Below are 241 nucleotides of genomic sequence, written 5' to 3'. Positions count from 1 at the left end.
ATTCTCGATGTCCCAGATCTCTATTCGTCCATCAAAGGAGGTGGTAGCAAGACGTCCATCCTTCAGGAAGATACAGCTTGAGATGCCGTCACAGCTGCTCACCAGCGATTTCAGTTCCTGTTCACAGCCACAAGAGAGCTGATATTAGAATTTTTTCTCAGCATGTGTGACAACTTAACAGTACTTTTTCTTAGATATACTACATGACATGTTTACAAATATTCTTTACCTGCACTAAATA

At 40.7% G+C, this 241-nt stretch overlaps 1 protein-coding gene across 1 annotated transcript in view; it reads right to left on the bottom strand.

Annotated features, from left to right (window-relative positions):
• The window catches only part of tep1 (telomerase-associated protein 1), a 27,113-nt gene that overhangs the window by 8,924 nt on the left and 17,948 nt on the right, over window positions 1–241 (bottom strand). The window contains exon 33 of the mRNA XM_035670361.1: window positions 2–117. Within this exon, the coding sequence (XP_035526254.1) occupies window positions 2–117 (116 nt within the window). The remainder of the gene's footprint in view (window position 1; window positions 118–241) is intronic.

The sequence above is a fragment of the Morone saxatilis genome, unplaced genomic scaffold (assembly GCF_004916995.1).
Source record: "Morone saxatilis isolate NCDOM2014 unplaced genomic scaffold, NCSU_SB_2.0 Contig23, whole genome shotgun sequence".
Classification (NCBI taxonomy): Eukaryota; Metazoa; Chordata; class Actinopteri; family Moronidae; genus Morone; species Morone saxatilis.
The sequence above is the reverse complement of the archived record's forward strand: the minus strand, read 5'-3'. Positions and strand labels throughout refer to the sequence as shown.